This window comes from Gymnoscopelus braueri (assembly GCF_963280865.1).
Source record: "Gymnoscopelus braueri genome assembly, chromosome: 18".
Taxonomy (NCBI): Eukaryota; Metazoa; Chordata; class Actinopteri; order Myctophiformes; family Myctophidae; genus Gymnoscopelus; species Gymnoscopelus braueri.
Window position 1 is genome coordinate 36781468 of NC_137618.1, and position 21690 is coordinate 36803157.

At 39.4% G+C, this 21690-nt stretch overlaps 2 protein-coding genes across 4 annotated transcripts in view; both read right to left on the reverse strand.

Annotated features, from left to right (window-relative positions):
* The window catches only part of LOC308073840 (sacsin-like), a 21804-nt gene extending 12119 nt beyond the window's left edge, over positions 1-9685 (reverse strand). The window contains exons 1-6 of the mRNA XM_080413021.1: positions 9632-9685; positions 4748-4772; positions 4216-4303; positions 3468-3579; positions 3161-3307; positions 1-1275 (exon numbers count right to left, since the gene is read on the reverse strand). The exon at positions 1-1275 is cut by the window's left edge and continues 157 nt beyond it. Coding sequence (XP_080269147.1) covers positions 1-1275; positions 3161-3307; positions 3468-3579; positions 4216-4303; positions 4748-4767 — 1642 coding nt within the window. The 5' untranslated portion in view covers positions 4768-4772; positions 9632-9685. The remainder of the gene's footprint in view (positions 1276-3160; positions 3308-3467; positions 3580-4215; positions 4304-4747; positions 4773-9631) is intronic.
* A 4237-nt stretch (positions 9686-13922) lies between these two features.
* On the reverse strand, positions 13923-21444 carry prmt2 (protein arginine methyltransferase 2). Of its 3 annotated transcripts, none has more exons than XM_080456999.1 (9): positions 21201-21444; positions 19687-19878; positions 18941-19102; positions 18147-18311; positions 16997-17172; positions 16429-16558; positions 16170-16306; positions 14469-14643; positions 13923-14061 (listed from the first exon to the last, which is right to left on the reverse strand). In XM_080456999.1, exons 1-9 carry the CDS (start codon positions 21294-21296, stop codon positions 14029-14031), a joined length of 1266 nt encoding a protein of 421 aa, XP_080313125.1. In that variant the 5' UTR covers positions 21297-21444; the 3' UTR covers positions 13923-14028. The 3 variants fall into 3 exon arrangements, with proteins under 3 accessions (XP_080313125.1, XP_080313126.1, XP_080313127.1); XM_080457000.1 differs by having other exon boundaries at positions 19687-19873; positions 21201-21415; XM_080457001.1 differs by lacking the exon at positions 13923-14061 and having other exon boundaries at positions 14531-14643; positions 16155-16306.
* Positions 21445-21690: the final 246 nt, after the last annotated feature.

The following is a 21690-nucleotide window of genomic DNA, read 5'->3' on the forward strand; positions in this document are numbered from 1 at the left end:
TGGAGATATGATGCAAACCATTTCTGTGGAGAACTGCCCTTAGGAATGATGGCGTCACATGCCTCAAGGGAATATGGTGTTGATAGGCATCCTTGATAGCTCTTGCAACACAGTCTGGTAATGTGACAAGATTTTCTCCGTAAGAAACCAGAATCCTCTTGATGGCGGCCACTAGTTCAGTGCTTGTTGAATGATTGCAGGGGAGCAAAGCTTCTGAAAGAGTGACAAACTTTCTTTCATCTGCTGCAAGAGAGAGGATGGCAACATTCTGCCTGAATAGGCGTTGGAGGACATCGAGTGCAATTTCATGCCATTTGTCTTTGTGCTGCATCTGGCTGATGTCTGGCCAAAGATCATATACAACGGACGCAGGGAGTGACTCGTCTTTGGATAGTTTGACAGCATCTTGGAGGATCCTGAGGTATGCATGTGGGAGAACGTCTTTTACCAGCAATTCATTCCACTGAGCAGCTTCATCATATTTCTGGTCTTCCTCCTGCCACTTGATGTGTCTTCTGTTGTCTGTGAGGCCAAAGCATGCATTCACATAAACTGGGAGTCCAGTCTTGTTGGATTCGTTGTTAGGTAGGGGCAGAAAACAGCTCAGCCTACTGTCAGTGGAGTGTCTCTCCTGACCACATGGAAATGCCAAGTCAACTTGAGGACGAAAGCACAACTTTTTTGCTAACGTATCAAGCTTTGCTATGTGGCCTTCTTTCATGCAACAAGATGTGATGAGCCACTTCTTTGTCTCTTTGCGGTCTTCTGAAGAAAAGCTTATGTATTTGAAGCTTGTTGAGCCCTGGATGGCTAAATCATCTGACTCCAAAACAACATCTGTGCCTTGCGAGCAGGTCACTTGAACTTTGATGTTAACCGAGCTGTCTGGCTTGACATGGATCAAGGACACAGATGTAACATTTCTCAGAAAGAGTGGGCTCAAGTCTGCATCTGAAAGGAAGCTGTCAAAAAGCTGAGTGACTCTATTGGTGTCGTACACATTATCAGAGATCTCTGATGCTTCATTGCGCAAGGGGAATCTGAAGAGTGTCCCATGAAAGAGCTGGTCTCCTGTGATAATGTTTTCCCATGTCTGCTTGCACACAAGAGGAATGATGTCTTGAAGGGGGTGGAATTGGTCACGTAAGGTCATTAAAGTTTCCTGGTCCTCTGTATCAGACAAAGACCATCGAATGCCTCCACTTTCTTTTCCAAGTAGCTTCTCTTGGGGGTCTAGCAAGCCAATGTGTCCTGCACTGAATATACATGGTACATCTGGAAACATAAATAAGGTATGCTAAATGTAAATGATATTGACAAAGATATATATTTTGATATTGCATTGTTTTAGCTGAATGTTGCAATAAAAGTATCCATCACAATATTTACCTATATAAACCTTTTGACTAATGTATTAATCTTGCGCTTTTAAGCATTTTTAAAGAAACTTGCATATATATGAATATTATGTCTGCAACATTATGGGAACCCCATTATTTTTACTTTAATGCTTTCAATCTTAAAGTTTTTTGTATGGGGAAAAAACAACAAATTTCATTCCGATTGAAATTAGTATCCTGACCTGAAAATTTCAATTTCTGTTTATTAAAGAGCTGAAGAGAAACTGGAAACACCCTATAGCAATGATTACTATCAGAATATTTAAAACTTGTTTCATGTGTGTGTGTGTGTGTGTGTGTGTGTGTGTGTGTGTGTGTGTGTGTGTGTGTGTGTGTGTGTGTGTGCGTGCGTGCGTGCGTGCGTGCGTGCGTGCGTGCGTGCGTGCGTGCGTGCGTGCGTGCGTGCGTGCGTGTATATATATATATAAATTATTATCATTATTGTTTTGTTTTTACGTGCAGATATATGTCACTATAAACTGCATTTGAATTTTAATAATTGAATAATAAAACTTGAATCATAGAATTTGAATTGTTTTAACCTGAATGTATGTTTTTGATCATTTTCTTCACTCCCATACTGAGTCATGGACTTTTGTAAACTTGAGTGACTTTCTCAAATCACCATTTGGATAATGTGAATGAACCAACTCTCTCTTCTATCACCAAAGCCATTCTGCATTGACATAACTCAAATCCAATCATTGATATTATTTACTTTCAGACAATGTTATGGCTGACAAGTTAGCATTTTAATCAAACATAATACTGTAGTCATTTTGACTTTTCAAACATTTGATTTTCATTTAAAAATCACCTGACCGTTTCATTATATATAAATAGCCTAATGGTCATTATTTCCAGGCTCCTTTGTAAAGATCCAATATAACGTCAACAATATGAAAATTGTTGACGTTATGCCTTATGCAATTATAGGCTATCACCCAAATTTGCCATGGGTGATAAGATGGTCCTACAGGTCTAGGCTATATCAATTTGATGTCATGTCAGTTGACAACCACTGTTACCTAATGTTGAGGTTTTATATAGATTATTTGGCCCACAGTTTCAGGGATGACTCTATATACTTTCATATACTTGTGCAACAGAAGTTCAATCAATCAATCAATGGCCAAAATCGTCTCCTTTTACAACGAGGAAATGTCCAGCTCAGCTCTCTTCGGGCAACTGCAGCACTCTGCGCGGGTGTTGTAGGAATAAGACACGTAATTTTAACTGAAAAATAGTTTGTATTACTCTTTATCTGCAGATTTGCTGGTGGTTTTAGTGATATACTTATTAGGAAGTATTACACGTGTTCTTCTTTTAAGTGACTATGGGTTGTCTCCAAGTGATGCTGAAGCTTGGATGGTTTTATAGATTAATTTGGCAGCACTATCATCAGTGTTGTGTAAATTAAAAGATTTTTATGTTTGTTTTTTGTTTTTAATCTTTGCTAATAATATGTTGGATTCATATTTATTAATTAATGGGGGAGGGGGGTAGATCCTATCACCACCTAGGGGTTCTCGAACCCCTGTTGAAGACCCAGAGTGAATTCAGTAACAGAGGTCTATCCGTCTCTTCAGCTGTTTAATAAATAGAAAATAACAACTTTTCAGGTGGGACACCAATTTGATCATTTATCAGCTTCAAATTTTATAGTGTTCGAATTTCAATTTTGTCTAATCTGTTTTGTAGGACCATGTACTTCTACAATAGATAACAGATAAGATGTATTCAGAGTAGCATTGTTTTACCTGTTATGTGGTAAACAGAGTTGAAGCCGATCCCAAACCTCCCAACTTTGTTTGGATCGTTGCGCTTGACACTCCTTCCTGTATTCTGAATGCCTTCCCAGTCTTCAGCAGCGAATACAGCGTTGTTGTAGGCATAGAGAGCAGGGCCTTCAAAATATTTAGTCAGTTAACAAGTTATCACATAAGGTTTATTTCTTTGGTTCTCAAAACTGGTCTAGCTGATATTTTTGGGATAACTGACAAAAATGACAAAGATCAGCTTTGAAATGTTTGACAATAAATAGAATTCTCAGAAAGCCACACATACCTTGGTATTTCCCCAGGTCATCAGTCCAAAGGGTCTCTGTACCGTAGCTCCTCTCATCATGGATGAAAATAACTTCAGATGCTTCAGCATCATCAGCATTTTGGATCAGCTCCTGTTCAGACCATTACAAATGACATGATACATACATATACATACATGATACATATATATATATATATATATATATATATATATATATATATATATATATATATATATATATATATATATATATATATATAGGCTATATATAGGCTATATATAGGCTATATATATACATGTTTCTTCTTCTTTTTAATCAATATAACACACTAGTGATGTTAAATGTTTTGCTAGGTGGTACTAAATTGAGATGACTAATACTAATATTAATAACATAATAAATTACATTAAATTCAGGTGAATGAGAGGTGCAGGTTATATTAACCCATTGAGACCTGAGGCCGATTCTAAAAACGCCTTCTAAATCCTGACCTAAGTTTTCTGAAAAACAATTGTTTTAATAAATTATGTTGCTATATACTGTACAACAAGACCCTCAAAAGGGGTTTCCGTCTTGAAAGGTATAGTTACAAATAGGGGTTCCCGCCCAAAATGGGTTAATATGAGCAGACATCAAGATATAAAAGAAAAAATACACTAGTCATGTAATAATGTATTTTACATAGTCATTAAAAACATGCAATAAGTAATTATGTTAAATGGCAGAATAGTAATATAGTTGTAGCAGAATGAGCACTGGTCCCACCTTCAAAATTTGTCCACCATCAGGATATCTGCGTAGAATATCTTTCAGGTAGTCAATGAATGGAGGAGCTGTTGCACCAAACGCATTTCTAAACAGAAAAGCATGATTAGGCCTACACATTACAATGAAAACAATGCAGTGTATTGTAAGCGTCACATTACATTGAGCTTCACTTATTTCAAATAATCAAACTTTCATCATCACAGACAATATTAAAATTGGAATATGTATCACACTATTAAAAAAGGTTAATCATATCTGGGAGGAGTCAAGCATTGTTATGTTTTTGTGTACTGTTTATTTGATTGGAGGAAAAAAAACAAAAAAAAGCTAATTATCATTTGGCCCTTAACAAATGTTTCGTTTGTTTAGTGGATGGGGTCGGCCCAAATTATTGCTTAGTTCTATTTCTGAGCGACATGCAAAGTTTGTCAGATGACGCTTAGATACACCTTCCTTTATACATTGTATGCCACTGAAATCAAATTAAAGGTGATGCTTCTGAATAGCAAGATAAAGGAACACTACTCACCGAGTTTTCTTTCTGTTCATCCTTCCTGGATAGGATCATGTAACAGAAAAAAAAAAATAATGATTATAAAGAACCAACATCCTTTTTTTAAATCAACTTTAACAGTAAAGGAAGTTTAATGAAGGTTAATAAAGTTTCATAGTCACACAGAAATAGCCTACCCATTTGGTAATCCTTAAAACACAGAAACTGCTTATCAAATCTGTGTATCAGTCACTAATTGATTCCTGTTGGCTCCAGCGTGCCAAAACTGATTCATTTACAATCTGTCATCTAGTTAGCAGATGCTCCTGAAGGCAGAGAGTAGAGTTGGACCCAAAAGCAGTACGAGGCAGGTAAGGTTCAAATTCATAAAGGTTTATTAAAGTAAATTGAGGTTCCAACAACAGGCAAACATAGGCAGGTCTAATATCAGACTTATAGGCAGCCAAACACTAACTCATCTAACACAGGTTTTACTGAAGGCTCTCGCCTAAACACAAAACTGACAATGATTGCATACAGGTTACTGGTGCTCACACCATAACATAGTTTTACTTTAATAGACAAACACATTGAAACAGAGAGGTATATTAGACCAGGGGTGGGCAAGATTTATTTCCAGAGGGCCATACTGACTTATGAATTATTTATTTGTTAAAACTGCATGAATGTGGTACACATGCCAGACTACTTTACAATAAGGTACTTGCTTTCACAACAAGAATTTTCTGTTACAAAATGTTGTTTTTTTACAGCTGTACTGTATCACTCTGGCATGTACTCTGGCCTTACAATAAAAAGATTACTTACATAAAACAATCCACGTCAATGCCTTATCAACTTTTAAATTAGCCTATAAATGTATGCAGCATCTCATCTGATATGCACCACTCCATAGGGCACTGATAAAACACATTGCATTATGTTATAAATATGGACTCATGGTAGACTGTTTCACTGTTACATTATAAACATAAAACATTCCAGTACATACGGATGGAGGAATGCAGGTATAGTACTCAAATGGTAAACATTAATTACTATTAATTGGAGTTGAGTTTTTAAAAAAAAATCTAATTATAAACATACGGCAGCCTTTTAGAATGTAGATTTTTTTGGGGGGGGGGTAATTTGGTTTTTCTTTGAGGACTTGGCGGGCCGGATTGAGATGGTCAAAGGGCCAGGTCCGGCCCGCGGGCCGTATGTTGCCCATGTGTGATATAGACCTATGGGAACTAACTAGACGCAGGTGAACTCAAATGACAATTAACATAGGATAGACCTGGGTCATTAGGGTAACAATCACATGGGTGGGCGCTGAGCAGACAGGTACTTAATAATGAAGGTAGAGACATGTTCTGTTCTACATCAGGCATGTGCCATTGACGCACATGAGAGGCAAACTGGAGGCGGAAGTTCGATGGAATGCATCTAAGTCAATGAGAGCCAGCTGGACCAGTTTATGGTTGTGACCAGATAATTGGTTCAGGATAATAAAAGACAAAGTGTGCACATGAAATGTTTCATCTGACAGAGATGTGAAAAGGGGGAGTTTATATTTAAAAATGATTGCCTGGGTTGGTACTAGGTAGGACAAATTGCAGATGAATTGCGCAATCCCTATTGCCCTCTTGTTTTTAAGAGCCATTACATTTCTAAAGCCACCTAACAAAAATGACACATTTCACAATGGTCATGTGCAGCGGGGCCGGACCCAGAGTACTGTGTCCCAAAATATTATGATTAGTGATGTTTATTTGTTTACTCCATGCATCATACCACTAAGCAACTGACCAGACCAAAAAAGGCCCACATGACAGACCACTTAACTGGCAGGACCACAGGGACCACATACTGAAATAAAATAGCTTCTCACATGCTATGCAGATAGCCTAGCCAAGGCGTTTAACTTTCTTAATTTTCTTAACTTTCTTCAGTCAGCAGACATAGTCTACTATCGTGATTTATGGAGATGATGATAAATAATCACAGGACACTCCTTAATTCTGTTCTGTCACACCCACCACACCCAACCGCGTTGGGATTACGGGGAAAAAAAACTTTATTGTGTTAAACACAAGTCATACAGGTGAAGCGATATCTTTGACTTAAAGGACGACTTCACCCCTTTTCAACCTATCTTCATATAATAGGTCCTCACTAATGCTCATGATAAAATGATTAAAAAAAATTCTACTTGGTCTGTCTCATAGGAGGGCTGTGGACAGTCCAGAAACCCGTCTACCAGTGACATCATCGTTAGGCAGGATTTGTTTTTCCAAAAAGTTTTTTTTTTTTAATTCCGATCTTTATTAACGCGAGAACAGTGGAATCTATTATTGCATTGCAACTTTCCAGGAATACAAAGCCTGCAGTTTCTATTAGCTTGGATTCCCCATCGATGATGTCACTGGTAGACGGGTTTCTGAACTCTCCACAGCCCTCCTCTGAGACACAGACTGATTAGAAAAAAATTGTACCATTATATCATGAGCATTAGTGAGGACCTATTATATGAAGTTAGGTTGAAAAGGGGTGAAGTCGTCCTTTAATAGCCTACTTTTTTTTGGGGTAAAAAAAAAGGAAAACTCATATTCTGATAGTTATACAGTGTTTGTTCAGTAACCGTTTCTCCAGCTCTAACAGAAAATACATTTTTCAGGTAGGGATACCAATTTCATCCAATCAGGAGAGGGACATTTATCTGCTCTTTACATCAGGGGTCTTCAAAGTTTTTCAGACCAAGGACCCCCTAGCTGAGAGAGAGATGAAGCAGGGACCCCCCACTACATATTGTATTCATGTTAAATGTGTTTACAGACATTTAACCATTTAAACCTACAATATGCTTTGTAAAGTTGACCGTTGGCTCTGTACTTGGTCTGCTCTTCCCCCCCCTCTACACCAAACCTCTTTGCCGAAAATAGCAGATCTACAAGCTCACAATGCCTCGCAGTGTGCTTATAGATTGGCTATTATGTAGATCGGCTAATGTTCCCCTGAGAAAATGGATGCTGGGGTTCAAGTGGTTACTGTAAAAGAAAAAAGAAGGGGAAAAAAGAAGTCCCTCTCACACAAAGATTTGGCGGCTCCCCTGCCCTGTGGTTACTCTGAGGATCCCCCTAGGGGTCCCGGACCCCCTGTTGAAGGCCCCTGCTTTATAGTGTTTTAATTCCAATTGTGTCTGCTATTGTCCCCCATCTAGCCCTGGTCCAGAGCGTTAGTGAGTTCTCGCTCTGCCAGGCGCTCGGCTGACAAAGAATTCCACTTCCCTGCGAGGTCTCCAACTGTAGTAGCCCCATTTAGAACCTCTCCCTCCGCTATGTAGCTCCGAGATGAGGTCCTACGTGGCCCGGTGCCGTTTGAGCGAAACTTTTCCGCACATTTTCCACTTTACATGTTTCTTACCCCTTTCTGCACATCGTATCCAAAAAGTAAAGGTTTTCTGAAATGCTCTCAGATGTTTGACATTTTAACGTACAATAAAATCTATCCAACGAGTTGAAAAAAGCGTTTAAATAGCTTCTCTCCTAAATGTTTTTAAGACATACCCGGAAGTTGCGCCCGTAGAGATAACACTACTGATTCCCCTACTGGTCAAATGTTGAATTGCATCTTCTAATGCATAATATTATGGAACCGGCTGAGGAGAGAAGCGATTTAAACGCTTTTTATAACTCGTTGGATAGATTTTATTGTATGTTAAAATTTCAAACATCTGAGAGCATTTCAGAAAACCTTTGATTTTTGGATACGATGTGCAGAAAGAGGTAAGAAACATGTAAAGTGGAAAATGTACGGAAATGTTTCGCTCAAACGGCACCAACAGACGAGGAACCTCATCTCGGAGCTATACAGCGGAGGGAGAGGTTCCGATTGGAGCTACAACTGTAGTAAAAGTTTTGCTACTTACCAAAACAAAGGCTGTTTTGTGTTGTTGAAAGTATATTCTCCAGGGTGGGAAGCCTCTCAGGACCCCACCTTCTCTGTATAATACACTTTTTTGGACAGAAAATAAATGTCCGCGAGACGGAAATTATTGTTATTTACTCCACTGAGTCCTCTACAGATCTGGTCAATATAAATTACCATTGACAAAATCTGTAGAGGGCGCAGTGGAGTAAATTAATCATTTCCATCTGCCGGACATATTTTAATTTCTGCCCAAAAACTAAAGTGTATTATACAGAGAAGGTGGGGTCCTGAGAGGCTTTCCACCGTGGAGAATAGACTTTCAACAACACAAAACAACCTTTTTCCGGTGAGTAGCGAAGTAGTTTTGTTTATTTTTACTACAGTAAGAGACCTCGCAGGGCAGTGGAATTATTTGTCTATAAGCAGAGCCGAGCGTCTGGAATGACGTTAGAGCGAACACACTAACGCTCTGGACCAGGGCTATCCCCCATCCATCTCTTCCAATTTCACTTGTTTATCTTGCAGCCTATCTTGTATGAGTTCTTTCTCCTGATAGGGTGAACATTTTATCCCGACCTGAATTTTAACTTTCTGTTTAGAGCTGGAGAAACTGCGGATAACACCGTTATGGAACAATATAGCAATAATTGGACTACTATAGATATTTAATACAAATTAAATGTAGGCTAGTCTACACGCCCCAATGGAAACAAGCCATAAAGGCACTTCGTTTCTTGGGTTTATCCTTTTCGCATCCTTTATGAAACTACCTCTGTGCTTTTTTTGCAAACTGTTAATAAAGTAGGCCTATTCAATCAATCAATCAAAAACCCTCCATCCATAACCACACCCCGCAGAGATGAAAGTTACTTTTCTTATTAGGTCACTTTTGTATTTTATTCTATTCCTATCAAATTGCCTGCCCTTTACGTTGACAAAGATAATCATAAATTACAATTATCCAATCATATAATTGGTCTACATTACCTCCGTCATGGTCTTATGAGAGAGAACAGTCAGGTTGCAGTCAGATCAGATCGCTCTCTGTCAATGACTACTGCCGTTGTGTAATCTGTAGTTTTATAGGTCTACTGTTTTTTTTGTCTGCACAAATCAATGCCAACTCAGTTTCCTTTCATCATTTTCTCAATGCGAAACTCAAACATCAAGAAACGAAACTTAACACATTTCTTGGTACGCAAGGCAATGAAACGAAACGAAACGTATAAGTCATAAAGCTGATTCATTGTGATTATATGAATACAAATAGCCATATCTGCTCCTTTCCTATGCTTCCTGTGGTACTTACTGTTACCTATGCATTCAATATTACTGTAGTCTACATGGCATGTACGCCGCAGTGGTATAAAGTAACTAAGTACATTTACTCAAGTAGCCTACTGAGGCCTACAATTTTGAGTTTTTTTTTTTTTACTTTACTGGAGTATTTCCAATTTTCAGTACTTTTACTTCTACTCCACTACATCTCAGAGGCAAATATTGTACTTTTACTCCACTACAATTATTTGAAAACTTAAGTTACTAGTTATTGTAATTTTGATTATTATTACAACAGATGCATTACCCACTTTAGCCCTATATAGATTTCGGCCATTTGAAAATAGCCAATCTACAAGCTCACAATGATGCAACGCATTGTGACATTGATCTAATATTTTCAAAATATTTTTTTATTCATTTTATACATGGGACATTCTGCAAAATTAGTAGCCTACTTTCACTTTTGTGCTTTAAGTACATTGTGATGCCAATAATTTTGTACTTTTACAAAATGTAGGTACATTTGAATTCCGGACTTCTTACTTGTAACGGAGTGTTTATGCAATGCAGAATTGATGCTTTTAATCAAGTAAAAAATGTGAGTAGGCCTACCTTTTCCACCACTGGGCCTACATGCACGACTTGCACTGTTATTCCGCCCATCACTAGATGATGCTGTATCCTTCTAAAAAGACTGGAGTATGATCAGTGTTGCCATGTCCGCTTATTATAAGCCAATTTGGGCTTATTTTTCTGTAAAGTTGCTTGTACACAATTGATATAATAAAATATTGGTAGTTGTTGCGGGTTGCGTTTTTTTGGGGCTTGTTTCTAAAGTGTAGTTGCTTATTTGGGGCTTCTTTCCTAAAGGTTTAATTTAAACCAGTGTTTCTCAAACATTTTCAAGTCAATGACCCCCCAAATTAATATGTATTTGTCTGCGGACTCCCAATCTGAAACTATTTTATGCCAGGGAGTGGACCCCATACAAGATTTGTGTTGTAAAAATTTCTCAAATATATTCGGCATTTTTTCAAAAATTTCTTCCAAGATAAAAAAAAAAGAAAAGCAGATCTGCAAGCTCACAACGCGTTGCATCGCGACGCGTTGTGAGCTTGTAGATCATTATGTTCAATGTATTATGTTTAAAAGGTGAAGGTCTCGCTTCTTTTGGGCTTGTTTTCATAGATCTGGTTGCTTGTTTCTCTCACAACATCTGGCAACGCTGGATGGAATAGGTTACAGTAGCCATAAATCTTACTGTTGTACCAGTGATTTTTCCAATCATTTAGTAGGCTATGTAGCCATTATGATTCTATTATGAGCTTGTTGTTCCCTTGAGCAGCGAATACAATCCGGTATGTATACGCTCTCGCATTTATTTATGTTTAATTATACAGTCGCTTCGACAAAGAATCTCCCCGTTTTCTCCGCTGAAGGCGACCGAGGCCTATAAGATAATAAGCTACTGTTTGTTGATTGTGCGATGCGTTTTTCTTTGTAATCATGAACATTACAATGACATGTTGTGATCGGTGTAGGCTACGCTTTTTGATTGATTGAATACTTTATTAACAGTTTGCAAAAAAAGCACAGATAGTACACTTCAAGTTCAATACAAAAGGATGCTAAAAGGATTGAATCCATAAGAAAGCACTATGGCTTTTTTCCATTGGGGTCCTGTCCTGTGTAAACTGTAAAGCTATACGCTTTATTGTATAGCTTTGATTTGGTCATTTTAGTGGGTTTGAGAAACAACATTCCAGGAGTGTGTGCCTATTAGGCTACTATTGGCGCTGTGACAGTGTACACTTTTATGCACATCTGTGAAACATTCATCATTCATTCATCATTGTTGTTGTATGTGTTTGCTATAATTTGCAGATACCGATGTCCCTATGGTATGGTGTGTGAAGGAAAGTGCATTTCTCCTCTCTCACCACCATGGTTGTAGAAAGCATCATGTTGGAAAAAATCAGTGTTAAAGCGGGTGAAACTGAGCAGTGCAAGTGCTCAGACTGCGGATGTCATTTCAACCCACCAGAGGCAGAAACTACAATCTCCAAATCCCAGTCATCAGCAGCAACCCCTAGACACAGACAGAGGCGTTTGCACAAAGCAAAGGGGCCTTCTAAATGCCCGTCCTGTGCACGTCTTGCTCCCTCCAGTGGCCGGCGGCTTCATAGAAGGGGCTTCCGCCCAGACCCTCACAGCTGCCCACTCTGCACCAAAACATTCATATCCTCCGCCCACCTGGCCCTTCACCTGCCCTCTCACAAGGAGAGGAAGTACCGGTGTGGGATCTGTGGCAAGCTCTTCATCCAGGCCTCCCACATGATGGCACACAAGCTGATCCACAGTGGGGACAGGCCATTCAAATGCCCGGAGTGTGGGAAGACCTTCGGCCGCGCCTCACACCTGAAGACCCACCGCCGGCTCCACACGGGAGAGAAGCCTTTCAAATGCAGCTTCTGTGCCAAGGCCTTTGCTCAGAAGGCTGGGCTCGTCGCACACCTTCGCCTGCACACCGGGGAACGGCCGCATAAGTGTGAGCAGTGCGGTGTGAGCTTCCGCTCCTTGTCAAGTCTGCTCTCGCACAAGGCCGAAGAAGAATCGTCCAAGCAGAGCCAGTCACTGCCGGTGCCAGCGCCAGATCCACCGCAAAAAACACAAGCCAACATGGAGGACCTTAAGTGTGGCGTCTGCTGTCGTACCTTTGTGCGGTCGTCGTATGTACGCCTATATATGCGTCTTAACAGAGGGCAGCGCCCTTATCACTGCCAAGTGTGCAACAAGACCTTTGCAAAGATAAATACATTTGTGAACCACTGTGATAAACACTTGAAGCAGAGAAGGGCTAAACCTGAGAAGGTTGAGGCGAAAGTTGTCAAACCTCCCTCGTTTGTCCCACTCTCCAGGCCTTCCTCTCCTCAGTCCTTGTCTACTGTCCGTGTCTCCTCAGAGGTCAGCACGCGCTCCAGAACAAGAGCTAGGGGGAAACTGGAAACATGACCACTTGAATGGCCTCAATTATGAAAAAAAACTAAACTGCTCTTATACCAAGTAAATGTATCCTCTGCTGCAGATGTAATTTATAATGCACTGAATATCACCACTTTGAAAACGGACCAGTAAACAGTCATATTTAATACAGAGCAAAACTATTATAGTAGGTTACCACTAGAAATAATTGCTGACCTGCATCAAGAGAACTTGAAAATTAATCTTTAAGTAACACAGAACAATAACACAAAACCAGTAGAGTCCATTATACTCAGTAACTCTCCCAGAATAGTGTACAAAGAAATGCTTTATTTATGATGTGGCCCAGTCTTGTAATGTGTACCAGTCAACATAAATGTGTTTACAATGAGTTACTTTTTTTTTTTTTTTTTTTATAAATACTGATATACAGCACTGGTACAAAATCTCAATATAACATATTAGTCCTGTAATAACATGATATGATATGCATATTAAAATAAAACATGAAAAAAGTTGTAATACATTTGTCACTGTACACGTATCTCTTATAAAATCAGTTATGCTTCTTATTACATTACAGTCATTTAGCAGACGCTTTTATCCAAAGCGACTTACAATAAGTGCATTCAACATAGGTAGGGAACGAAACTACTAATCAACAGAAGTCTCAAGTGCATTTCCTGCAAAAACAAGCAACCAAGAGTATACCTAGCGCTAAGGTAAAAGTGCAATATATCAGCTACCTACTTTCTTAAACAGATGAGACAAAATAGCAAAATCAAATGAGCACGAGCTAAAGCAAATAAGTGTATCAACTAAACAAGATCCAATAAAACAATACAACAATAAAACAAGATAGTCTTATGTGATAGTTAAAAGCCTGGAAGATGTTGCCAGGTGTTGATCAATATGACCTGCGTGCAGATGGTTGTGGATTTCTGTGCGTGTGTGCTGGGGAATAGCTCTACAGTATGTATACTCTGTGCAATTAGCTGGTTATGCTATGTCCCGTAGTAGGAGTATGAATTCTGTTCTCAAACTGACTGCGCACAATGTTGATCACATGTCCCTCTGACTCTGAAGTCCACACAGAGACTGGGTGTGACAGCAGTAGGATGTCATCTCCACATGGGGAAACTTTTTGTTTGAATCTGTGGACAGACAGTGACACAAGTGATCCAAGGACAACATGAAGTTCAGTTAAAGGTCAAGTCACTTTAAGACAACCACTGAAATATTAATAGGCAATTTCATAGGTAAAATAGTTGCAACGTTGTTGCTAAATGTTAAGCACTTTCAACCTGGCATCCCTATTTTGGGAATAGGTGGCAGACATTTTCAAAATCTTGATAACATTTTCAATATTTAACAGAGCGTCGCAAAGCATTGTGAGCTTGCAAATCGTCTCTTTGCACGTGACACTGTTGCATGACGAAGCATAAAATAGGGCTTAAGTGGGTAAGAAAAAAAATTGTGTGTTCATTGCTATGGTCTTCAAACCATACCACTTACCACACTGCAATGCATACTTAATATGAAGTGAGGATAGGACACTTGCCTGGCAGTTGTCCTTTCCTTCACTAATAGTGTTGATGCTCCACTGTATTGTAACAGTCATATGGCGCCTCCAGACTGGATTCCTACGTAGAACAATAGCCCCACTGATTGAGTCTCCAATATGCACAGAGACTGGGCTGTCTAGCATGAAGAGGGTCTGCTTCCAGTGAGTCGGCCTGGTGAGACAGAGTATTTTTTCACAAGACTGATCTGCTTTTATTCATCGATAATGAGTTCTGGTTGAAAATGGTACTAATCTTTAATAGAAGTTTAAAAAAAAAATGTTTTGGTCTAGTATAAATTTGAAAGGCGAGTGATATTTTTTCATCTTATCTGTGGACCATACATGAATTGGTTGTGTTCAGACACAGGTGAAGACCAAAGACAGAAAAAGAAAGTTGTCCTTCAACCACATTAACCCTGGCCTCTGTATTTTGGGCATGTCATCAACTTTCTAAAATGTCAAATATGTTTGTAAATCTTTCCTAAATCTTCAGAAATAAGCTTGTACATCTTTTTTTGGGCGGTGAAACCGCCCCTATAAGTGAGATTTGGAAAAATGTACAAATATCTTGGGCAGTGAAACCGGCCCTAAAAGTTTGTAGAATTATCCTGCGCTGTGATTGGCCAATCACAATCTATTCAGGACTGTGATTGGCCAGTGTCACATGACACATGTGCATAGCCCTATGTGATTGGCCAGTGTCACATGACACATGTGCATAGCCCTATATAAGCAACCATAACTTAAAAAAAACCAAATTATTGTTTTTTTTAAGTTATGGTTTTGTCCATCATAAAGTGTGTTTTACAAAAGATAAATGTATTTATCTTTTGTACATGATTGATCGACTCCATTCAGTATTGTGATTAGCTAGCAAGACACATGCTGACACTAAGTGGCTCTTTCAGATCAAAGCATATATATTGGTTGACTCCATTCAGTATTGTGGTTAGCTAGGAAGACACCGCCCACTTCACACAGGGTGTGATTTTTTAATTCTTCTTCGGTTTGGAGTATGCTGCAGCCTTCGCTCCTGAAGCACTCATGTTATCAGACAAACTAGCAAAGTCATTGCTATGAAAATCACATGTCTCTCAAGTTTTAACCTTCACGTTTCAAATAAGTCAAGCCTCAACGGTAGCATGTTTTAATGTGTCCTAACACACATTTTTGTGCTAGCATTCTCCTATAGCAACCCTTACCTTTCTGATTGGGGTCTGATAAGATGAATATCAAATATATAAATATTGAATCAAGTGATTTAAAAATTGTCTGGGGTGCACACAAAAGCCAGATTAAAAGTTAAAATGAACCCAGAAGTGTTTTAAAGTGAAATAACCCTTTAATAAGTCTCTTATTACGGCATCCACCTCAAATCCAAGTCATACCCATGCAAGTCTATGTCAAGTCTATGTTGTTTTTACAAGTCAAGTCAATTGTGAATTTGTGATTCAAGTCAGACTCGAGTCCAAGTCACAAATCTGTTGTCCCCTTCGCTAAGTCTCAATATTTGAATATTGCGTAAAGCATTTTTCAGCTGACGTGTTGAAAAGTGCTATATAAATATGTAATATACAGTATATAGTGTAATATACAGTCTGTAGTATAATATAAGTATATTTGTTGAAAACCATTGTATTTGTTGATACAAACACACAAGTAAATATGTATTGAGGGAAATACTTTGCATTCTGTTACTCTGAGTTAGGTCCTGTGTTGAGCTCCACTGTTGCAGCCCCCGTCTCCAGGCTTTGGAAATAGACAGCAAACCAGGCAGTGAACCCATGGAAAGTACCCAACTTCTTCACAGGAAACTCAAACTGGCCTTTCATTTCCTAGCATAGGGGAACAATATTGAAACAACAACTGTGTGTGGATGTACTGTCTGTCGCTGGAGGTGGGGTGAGGTATAAATAGGGCAAGAGGATATTGTTGTGGTTTTATCCATTCTCAATACCTCTAAATCTGCGACTTGCAGAGTGTGCATGTCCAGTGAGATGACATCACAGGGAGTGGCCAAGCAGTCATCGGGCTGGGTGAGGTGGCTGAACTTTGGCTTGGTGAAGAACTCTTGCTGGGCCAGAGGCCTGCAAAGGTAGAAACATCCTTCAGAATATACTTTCATACAAAAGCAGGAGGTCATAACATACATATAGTTCCTTTCTTGTACGTAAGTCTGATGGCTGAACAGTCTACTCATATTCAGTGCTTATATTCAACAGGGTGCTATTACTACAGATAGTTCAACATAAATTGGACACGGAAGTGCATCTGGCTTAATCTTTCGCCATTACACATGCATAATATCCTAATGACATACTACTTATGTCAGACACCAGCTAAAAACAATACGTAAAATGGCAAAAACGAATAACCACCTGTCATTCATGTCAGCATGAAATATTTTAGAATTCCACTAAAAATGACTTGCTGTATTTCAACAGAATACCATACAAAGGCACAACACAACAAATATTGTGCTTAAGTGAAGTGAGTGCACTGTGCGGTTGAATAATGACCCTTACTTTAAAGCAGTGAAATCCAGCCCATAGGGCCTCTCCCAAAAGGCCATCTTCTCTGTGTAGTAGGTATGTGCCTGGCAGGGGACCAATGTGAGCGAAGCAGAGGACGGCCACATAACCCCTCCTTCCCTCAGCCAGCGGTCCCTGGCCACCAGGACTGACTCAACCATGAATTCAAACTAGGCCAGAGGGAGAGGAGGAGACAGGAAGAGGCATGACCTTTGTGCAACAAAGTATAAATTAGGCTTTACATTCATGGCTAAATGGAGCGTAAATTATACATTTCTATACCACACATTAGAGTGAAATTCAAATTAGCTTTCTTTAGTTATTCTTCTAAACTGTAATTTTACTCTGTTATTTTTCTATTTCCTTTTCACTTATTTTGTTTTGTTTCCCATTAAGGAGATAGGTGCTTAACCTTTTCTTTTAACTGAATTCAAATGTCCTGTTATAACGTGTTTCCTTTGCTTAATATTTCATGTAAAGCATTGAATTGTCTTGCTGTTTCCTTGCCTTCATGGGAACTGATTAATCACCATCTGAGAATAAGTAGTTGCTTATTTTTTTATACCTAATTAATCCCGCGGGGGAACTTCCGCTCAGCTTCACCCAGCTGTGTGCTGCCCACAGAGGAGTGCGGAGGGGGGAGCAGTTAGGGGTTAAGCGTCTTGCTCAGAGACACTTTGACACACTGCTGAGGACTGGAATCGTACCTGGGACCCCCGGCGGGCTCTCTAACCATTCAGCTATGGCCAACCCATACTGCCCTGCCAAGCTAAAGAGCAGTAACTATGAAAACAAAAAACACTGAAAAATGGGTTTAAAAGTGATTCAACTGGTCAGCCAAATGAGATATCGGCATATAAGTGATATTACACTAATTGTACATCTGTTCTTGAGGTAATTGTTTATCCCCCAAAATCACGAAGGCTAATTTGACCTTTGGGATACACAAATAAGTCGGTGTGTCCAAAAACGTAGTTACTGCACTTTGGCTTGGCAGGGCAGCATAGTTAAGGACAATCCTCTTGTACCTAATATTTCCTGCATTCCATACAACATTTGAGTACCTGTAAAAGTGCTACGTAAAATGTACGGCATTATTATTATGTTTTACTATTATTATCATTAGTAGTAATGGTAATAGTACCAGCAGGCAGTTTCCCATCCATTCAGACACCAGGACGTCCACCTGCTTAGGTAGGTCTATTTCCTCCGCTCGGCCCTGAAGCACGGTCACCACCGCCTCGCAGCCATTCTGCTTCACTAGCTGTCTGGTGTAATCCACCATAGAGCTGGCCTCCACAGCATACACCTACAAGACCACAGAAGACGGCATGCCATGCAGGGTTGCTCTGCAGCGGGCTACACTCAATAGTTGTTGTGACGCTCCTTGTCCACTAGATAGAGGTATGGTATAAGCACTGTGATGTTTCACGAACATAACCAAATTATGTAGGTATGGCTTCATAATAGTTCTCGTCCATAACTCAGTGCTTGGAGCTTTAACCACTTAAACCCCAGCATCGGTATTGTGGGGAATGCTTTCGCTGAAAATAGCAGATCGACAAGCTCACAACGCGACGCAACAGCGAAAGCTTTCCCCACAATAACAGAAAACAGAAAAGACTAGTATTTAGCCCTGAGGGACTCAGGTTACCCATATGGGGCTTAAGTGGTTAATCAAGAATTATCCCTGTCAAGAGTTTAAAAAACAAAAAAAGCATGAGAAGGATGCATGTGTGTGTGTGTGTGTGTGTGTGTGTGTGTGTGTGTGTGTGTGTGTGTGTGTGTGTGTGTGTGTGTGTGTGTGTGTGTGTGTGTGTGTGTGTGTGTGTGTGTGTGTGTGTGTGTGTGTGTGTGTGTGTGAGAGAGAGAGAGAGAGAGAGAGAGAGAGAGAGATACATATCCCCCTTTAAAGCCATTTTATTACTATTAACTTACCACGGATGGTTTTGCCAGCTGTGCACAGAACAGACTGATGATGCCAGTCCCACAGCCAAGGTCCATCAATGCCTTGCCTCTCAGAGAAGAGCTGTTGTTGAGGATGGTCTGGCGATAGGCTTCAGTGCGAGGCTTGTCTGAGAGCATCTCCAAATGAAGCCTCTGTATCAGACAGACACCACATATTAGTGAGTCACACAAATAATTAGGCACGTTATTGTGTGTTAAAACATATTATATGTAGTAAAGTATTAACCCATTCAGACCGGGAAAGCATCTGTGGTATTTTAGATTTATTTGGCTATAAAGAAAATAGCAGATATACAAGCTCGTAGAGTGTTGCGCTACGAGCTTGTATATCTGCTATTTGTTTTTTAATCATGAACATTTTTGCAAATCTTTGAATATATATCTTTTTAAAGGAACATTAGTAACTCAAATCTTTCCTTCTGGGGATTTTACAAATGTCTTCTAAATCCTCACAGTTTTTTGAAAAAAACGTATGTTGCTATAATCAGTGGTTCTCAAACTTTTTCATGTCAAGGACCCTCAAAAGAGATATGTATTTGGCTGCGGACCCCCATCTCAAAATATGTTGTTCCAGGGACCCCCAGAAGCATAGATTTGAGTTAAAAATGTTCGCTTTAAAAAACATATAAATATTCAAAGATGTGCACACATTTTCAAAGCTAGATAGTACTGCAATGATGTGTCATATGGCTGATTTTAAATGAAAGATAACCAACCAATGTCCCATAACTGCTGAAGTATTCTTCATCTTGCCATGGGTCCTCTAAGGAGCTGTCTTCCTCCTCCAGGCCTTGGTGCAGCAGATAGCTGGTTGGAACATAGCCAAAGACACCATGCAGCTCTCCCCACCACCATGATGATGATGTCTTTACATGCACAAGGATCCTGTCACCGGCGCTGAAACTAAGCTAATAATAATAATGATTATTATTATTATTTTAACACTGGTAATTAAACTAATGTGGAAAAAACAACACCTACCCGGTATGTTATAATTTGGCATTATCATAATAGCTTACAAATGTTGTGTTTGAACGGTAACAGGATAGGTTTGACTATTTTGTCCAAAATGGTAAAATATATCTATATATTTGGAAAGCGTTTTTAAGTTAAGTTTTAAATTAAGGTCTAATATTTCTACAATTGCTACAAATAGCTACAGAAACTCTATATCCAGTCATTTAGGGGCATAAACAAGAAGTTGAAGGATACATTTAAGTCTGATAATGATGTACTGTGCATGTTCACATCATGTATACTTTACATTACTTGAGACCATTTTTCAAATATTATATATATATATTTTTTTACATTTTGGCCAAATAGCCAATTTTACATCGGTGCCCAGATGTCCCATAGTGCCCACCTATCCTTACATCTGCCCCGCCCCCAACATTTCCCATATTCACGGCTGTGATGTCAAATAATAAGTATTAATTTACCACCTTGCTGCTGCTACTGCTTGACTGCACCACTTGACAAATACAGGGACATTTACTGTATATCATCAATATACATTCAATTGTACAGCATTTGACACTAGAAAGGCTTCCAAAGCCACTACATTTACTGGAATACAGACACAGTCTGCAGCCTAAAACTAGCAACTTTCTGCCCTTGTGGTGTCATTACTCTGCAGTTGGAATTGATCCATTAATTCTGCTACTTCCCCTTTTAGGAACTTTTCCCTATATGTCGTTTCCCTACTTTTACCTGGTGTACAAATGTAACCAAATGGACGGGGTTCCAGGTGGTCCCTAGCTAAATGGAGAGTTGGTAACGAAATGGATTCTTATAGATCTTTAACTCTTGAGAGTGTAAAATGAAACCAAATGGACCCTTATTGGGTACATCATTAACTCTTGAGAGTGTAAAATGAAACCAAATGGACCCTTATTGGGTACATCATTAACTCTTGAGTGTGTAAAATTAAACCGTTTATCCATTAAACTATTTATAATTTTAGCTCGCAAGAGTTTAATTATAGTTAAACATCTGCATTACTTAATTTACAAGTCTACACAAAAGAGAATGTGGAGAAAAATTGTTATTTTGATCAACGTTTGCCTGTTATCTCTCCTATGGTACCACATCAATACAGCATGGAACTGTGGACAAAATCGTATCCAACAATAACAAAATAGTCTAAGTCTTGGGTGTCTAAATCTCATCAAATGGTGGTCCGTGGCTCAAATGCCGAATAAATAATGGTTGAAAACCACTGATCTACCTGGTCACTGTCACTGGCTGTGAAGTCAGAAAGTCCCACAAATTCCTCAGGACACGATTCATCTTCATCCTCTTTTTCTTGTTGTGCCTGCTGCATTATTTGTGATGGTTGACTTCACTGGCTCGCTACGACGTACCTTTCCTTCCTATGAAAACCTGCTTTCATGGGCTGTAGCTTAAGCTTAGCTAAACTAAAGATAACGGTGTGGTTTTGAACACAAAGAAGACAGTATCAACACAGCAACACTTCTAGCGCAAAAAAAGACGGCTTCCTGGTTTTTACGTCATTGTAAACTTACAACCTAGAAGTAGAGCAGGTAGAAAGACACTCCAATCAAAATCCCTCGTTTTTAACTCTATGATCAAAATGTGCAGGAATTCATCGTTTCATCGCCCTTGGCTGGTGCAAAACGAACACTTGGGACAGTGGTTCTCAACCTGTGGGTCGGGACCCCCAGGGGGGTCTCTACATGATTTTGGGGGGTCTTCAG